The sequence below is a fragment of the Ranitomeya variabilis genome, chromosome 2 (assembly GCF_051348905.1).
Source record: "Ranitomeya variabilis isolate aRanVar5 chromosome 2, aRanVar5.hap1, whole genome shotgun sequence".
In the NCBI taxonomy this organism is placed as follows: Eukaryota; Metazoa; Chordata; class Amphibia; order Anura; family Dendrobatidae; genus Ranitomeya; species Ranitomeya variabilis.
In genome coordinates, this window is record NC_135233.1 from 378,659,897 (window position 1) to 378,665,948 (window position 6,052).

Here is a 6,052-nt window from a genome sequence, read left to right on the forward strand (position 1 = left end):
ATTGTATAGGTGCCACTTGCATTAGTTGTATTTGTGGTACGGGCACGTTACCTTATTGTTGGAGTTTATGCTTACTTTACATCTAATATTTATTACCTGACATTATGAGTAGGGGGGGAGGGGTCATTTACATCTTACAGAGTATATTGTGTAATTCTGCTTTTAAATGTTTTTATATATGTTGTAGGTCTGTGTGCATTTTATAATAAAGTTTATTGGTTCATATATATTTGGGTGGTCTCCCTTTTCTCCAGCGTACGCTTTTTTCTTTTGTTCATTTATCACTGTGTTTTTGTACGCTGTGGGATTGATCCCCTTGTATTGGACTGTTAGTCCTTTAGATGGTGCCCTCCATATGTTGCTTATTCCTGTCTTGAGTGGACTTGCGACACTTTTGCCTTGGTTATTAGGACTGTCACTTTATTATTGATCAGCTTGCCGCAGCACCAGGTTATATTATATGGAAGGGCTCTTTACTTTTTTCTCTTTCCATGATTATTGCGCAGTATGAGGATTCTAGAGGGGTGGGTTTTCCCCCCTTATCTATGTTAGTCATTGGTATATATGCATCTCAAGTATTACTGATATATGGTTCTTTTAAACTTTTGTATTAATAAAGTATTTGTTTATATTATGCTCCGGATTCTCCTATCTTTATTTATATTCTATGTAGCGGATTTGATGTGTCTGGTTATATATAACACACGTGTGTTTTGCCCCAGGCTACTAATATGATTTGGGGATTTGCTATACCATACTTTAAGGTGTAGCATACCCATGGGGCAATTCCCCACCACTTGTCCAAAGTGTTAATGATGTTTCACGATGACGACTTTGCTATATGACTCTGCTGGTACTTTGCTGGCAAACATATTCGATAAATGTCAGCCAACATGTAATGTGTATGGGAACCTGTTGACTCCCCCACTAAACACAGATATCAGGGGAGAGAAGGATCGGTCAGTTGAATTTCCATAAGCCCCATTCTTGTGTTCCCAAGGGTGACTCATCAGGTACTCTGCAGCCCTGGACCCTTCTGGTTTTTCTCATGTTTGGGCTCTTGTAGGATTTTGGGCCAGATTCCTACGTCGGTCTGTCGTGGTCTAGGCACGGACTCGCTGTGGATCTCTTGACCAGACATTTATGCCTATGAGACTGTTGAGTTCGGGTCAGTCCGTACATCATGGTCTTTGACACATGAACCCAGAGGCTTCCAATAAATAGGGGTGACCTCTTATTTCTACCCTTGTCTTCCCTCTCCCCACCTTCGTTTTCACCCACCACTTTTTCCTGTAATGCCTGATTCTCTGCTTATTAAGTGAACCTCCTCTTATTTCTTCATCTTTTCCAGGTTCCTGCCGCAGTAACGACATTGAGATGCCTGTAGATCTGAAGCGCTGACCCCCTAATCCCCCCCCCCCCCCAATTATTTATATCCCCCCTATGGAATGCACCTATTTATGGCCCCTTTTTCCTATTTATAACCCTTATTCCTTTACGTCATGTCTCAATAATAAATACTATTTGTATATAACATGGATTTCCGGCAGATTCTTTAGAGTATAACTCAGTATCAGTGGGGTCCACCTGGGGATTATGGGGTCTGTCGTGTAACGGATCTATCCCTGATCTGATGGGAACCAGCAACAATGGGGCACAAAGCAGCCCCCAAGCGGTAAGATGCCTCTGACTTGTAATAACCTTTTATTGGCACCTCATGGACCTTCGGCCACTTCCGACTCCATTCCCCATGAATGACCACAACCTCGTAGAAGCTGCAGACGGAACAATCTTACATGAAGGCCGCTCAGGTCTCTGATGTCTCTTTCCGTCATTGGAAATTGCGGGATTGATCATAAATCATGTGAATGGTTAAAGGGTCACCAATCCAAAAGACCCTCACTGATCTGGAAGCATAAAGTTTACATTGTACAGAATGAGATGAGTATCTGATGTGTATATGAAGACTTTTTTTAGGGAGATTTTGGAGCAGATCCTCCTCAAAATCCTTCATGTGAATAGAGACTTGGGGTCCATGCTCACGAGGGGGAAAGCAGAATTTGCAGTGTGGATTTCAATAGGTGAAACCCACAGAGATCCATAGTAACAGCCATGGGGGCAATGTTTTTTTTGGACTTGTAGTACAAATTTTAAAACCCGGAGCAAATTTTGTCCCTTTCCTGTAAAGGAGCAAAACCTGCCGCACAATCCACACTACACATGCAAATTTGCTGCAGATTTTTCCCTCGTGTGGGCACAGACTTACAAGGTGGCCTTCTATTCTGGCAAAGAACAGACGATCCTATGAAGGAGCATCGGCATAAGACTTCCTCTTTAGTGAAGACCGTGGTTTCTGTCCGTCTCATTCACCATTGTAGGTTGATGGTAACGATGGGGTTCTCGGGTCAGGAGCCTCCTGCTTACACAAACCGCTCCTTTGTCTGAAGGGTCGTAGGATCGTCCAGTCACAGGTCCCTTTTCTCTGCCCGAAGGATCGTCCAGTCACAGGTCCCTTTTCTCTGCCCGAAGGATCGTCCAGTCACAGGTCCCTTTTCTCTGCCCGAAGGATCGTCCAGTCACAGGTCCCTTTTCTCTGCCCGAAGGATCGTCCAGTCACAGGTCCCTTTTCTCTGCCCGAAGGATCGTCCAGTCACAGGACCCTTTTCCCTGCCCGAAGGATCGTCCAGTCTCAGGTCCCTTTTCTCTGCCCGAAGGATCGTCCAGTCACAGGTCTCTTTTCTCTGCCCGTAGGATCGTTCAGTCACAGGTCCCTTTTCTCTGCCCGAAGGATCTTCCAGTCACAGGTCACTTTTCTCTGCCCGAAGGATCGTCCAGTCACAGGTCCCTGGTCCCTTTTCTCTGCCCGAAGGATCGTCCAGTCACAGGTCCCTTTTCTCTGCCCGATGGATCGTCCAGTCACAGGTCCCTTTTCTCTGCCCGAAGGATCATCCAGTCACAAGTCCCTTTTCTCTGCCCGAAGGATCTTCCAGTCACAGGTCCCTTTTCTCTGCCCGAAGGATCGTCCAGTCACAGGTCCCTTTTCTCTGCCCGAAGGATCGTCCAGTCACAGGTCTCTCTTCTCTGCCCGTAGCATCGTCCAGTCACAGGTCTCTTTTCTCTGCCCGAGATTCCACTTTCTTACTTTCCCTCTCGCCATGTGCTGGCCGGTGATAAGGAACACATCCAGAATTACTCATTCCTTCTCCTCCCTTCCTGAGCCGGGGGGAAGGCTGGGTGCGCCCCGTGTAAGGTGCTTATCCAGATACCACCCTTCCCGCTGCTGTAAACACCACACAACTTCCCGTAGCGATAGTTCCTTGGTAAACGGCGGTTCTCTCCAGCTCCACATCCCGGCACAGGTGCACAATCCTCACAAAGCAAAACTCAAGGGGCCAAGTTGTGCACGAAGTACAGGAAACAAATACGGTATTAAGAATTTCCAGTTATACAAGGAGGCAAAGACGACGCTCTTTGGCAAAGAGATTCCTTAGGTGAAGTAGGGACTATGGCCGTCTTGGGATTCAGCTGTAACAGGGGAGCAATAAGGACACCTTACATATATTTGTAAGAAACTGGCCGAAACACTCCTACAAGGAGGTGGAATCCTGAGAGTCTCATCCTGAGAGTTATCAGCAATCCTGACTCTCCGACAGAGGACGTTGGGGGAATGAAGGATCAAGCAGGAAACATTAAAGGGAACCTGTCACCCCGTTTTTTCCGTATGAGATAAAAATACTGTTAAATAGGGCCTGAGCTGTGCATTACAATAGTGTATTTTGTGGACCCCGATTCCCCACCTATGCTGTCGAAATACGTTACCAAAGTAGTCGTTTTCGCCTGTCAATCAGGCTGGTCTGGTCAAAAGGGCATGGTGTCTTCCCCCTGATCTTGCTTAGTTTTCCGTTGGTGGCGTAGTGGTTTGCGCATGCCCAAGGACCCAAATCCACGTCACAGGGGAGTGAAAAGAGCGCGATGTGCTGTATTTCATTGGTGATCGGTGGGCGCGGCCATCTTCCATTGGCCGCGCGTGCGCAGAAGCGGCGCTCTGCTGGCCGCGGCTTCAGGAAAATGGCCGCGGGATGCCGCGCGTGCGCAGATGGAGATCGCGGCGGCCATTTTCCTGAAGCCGAGATGCAAACTCTGCTTCAGGAAAATGGCCGCCGCGATATCCTTCTGCGCACGCGCTGCATCCCGCGGCCATTTTCCTGAAGCCGCGGCCAGCAGAGCGCCGCTTCTGCGCACGCGCGGCCAAAGGAAGATGGCCGCCCCCACCGATCACCAATGAAATACAGCACATCTCGCTCTTTTCACTCCCCTGTGCAGTGGATTCGGGACCTTGGGCATGCGCACACCACTACGCCACCAACGGAAAACTAAGCAAGATCTGGGGGAAGACACCACGCCCTTTTGACCAGACCAGCCTGATTGACAGGTGAAAACGACTACTTTGGTAACGTATTTCGGCAGCATAGGTGGGGAATCGGGGTCCACAAACTACACTATTGTAATGCACAGCTCAGGCCCTATTTAACAGTATTTTTATCTCATACGGAAAAAACGGGGTGACAGGTTCCCTTTAAATCTTTGGGTTTCTGCAGAACATCGGCCGATTCTCCACTCTATCAGTAGAAAACACGTGATCACTGAGGCAACGAAAGTGGCCATAATGCAGCGTTCCGAGAGAAAATTGGCACTTGGCTGATTCTGAAACACCACTGCAGCTTTTGATGCAACTTTTTTGGGTTAAAGACAGAAGTAGGATAGAGGAAAAGTAAGACATAATCCTCATTCAGATGTCAGTTTTTTGCATACTACTTCTATCTGTCCATTCCATGGAAAGAACAGGTACAATCTATGGAGATGTTCGCGTTTGTGCTGGGATAAGGTGTTATCTGAGCATGCTCAGGTGCTAACAGTGTCTTCAGCGTGCTCGAATAATATGCTCGAGTCCCCGTGTTTGTTCAACAGCCACAACACATGCAGGGGTTGCTTAAAAAATGCTTGGCAGACCCTTCCTGTTCATTGCTATTGTTCAACAGTTTCGGCACATGGAGGGGGGGATAAATTCTACAAAACCTTACAGAAGAGGAGCATTTCTTGACTCAAAGCAATTTCCACATGAAAAACACACTTTTTAGCATCTCAAAAAACTGTGGGGGGCTGTAGGTTTGGTATTTTTCTTCCATAGACCTCCTTTGTATAGTGCTTTTGTGGAGAATAGCATCATCATATGATTGATGACCCAAAGTTCTTGTAATGTTTAAAATGTATGAAAAAAAGAAAGCACAGGTACAAAAGCACAGAAATAGTGTTATAAACCTGGAGTTATAGTAATGCATCTATCGCAGGTACGTGTGTCCAGATTAGATTCATTTATCCCTATGACATACACATTGCAGCCGACATAAATGGCTGTGGTGCGCTAGCTCCCTCGCATGGTGGAAACAGGTACTGCGTCACTCAATAAGTGGCCCATAGATTATACTCCTTTACATCCATGCAAGCACTAGGGAAAGAGCGCACGCTGGGGGAACCAGCTGCCTATACCTGGACAAGTGAAGTGACCTAGGCATCAAAATCACAAGAATATGGCCTCAACCCTGTGAAAAGCCCCCATCGATTACATCCTGTTAAGTAGTATTACATAGTGTACGCCTCCTAAGAAGGATCATTACTTTGTTGGGGGCAAAACAAGGGGCATAAAAGGAGGGCAGATGGAAGGTATTTTGTGCTTATATAGTGTCATTGGGGCTGTACAGTAATATTTTTCCAAGTAGAAAAAGTTTCAGAAGTCCAAAGTTGGAGAATTATGCCTGCTGTACGAGTTATAATAATAATAAAAAAAAAAAAAATTAAATGAAAGGGGTTGTCCACATTGGGAATTTTTTTTTACCGTAAATACTTGTACTTGGGTCTAAAACTTACATTTGTAAATTGGGCTTCATTAAAAATTTTGCAGTTTGCCTGTTATGGCCTGTGTGTTGTACAGAACAAGCTATAGTGGACCTGTCACTTTCTCAAAAACAGAGTTAAGTCTCATGTATACAACCTT

The 6,052-nt window shown here is 46.1% G+C and overlaps 1 protein-coding gene across 2 annotated transcripts in view; it reads left to right on the forward strand.

Annotated features, from left to right (window-relative positions):
* The window catches only part of EGFL8 (EGF like domain multiple 8), a 38,903-nt gene extending 37,376 nt beyond the window's left edge, over positions 1-1,527 (forward strand). For both annotated transcript variants that reach the window (XM_077286116.1, XM_077286115.1), the window contains one exon: positions 1,352-1,527. In XM_077286116.1, the coding sequence (XP_077142231.1) occupies positions 1,352-1,401 (50 nt within the window). In that variant the 3' untranslated portion in view covers positions 1,402-1,527. The remainder of the gene's footprint in view (positions 1-1,351) is intronic.
* The last annotated feature ends 4,525 nt before the right edge of the window (positions 1,528-6,052 follow it).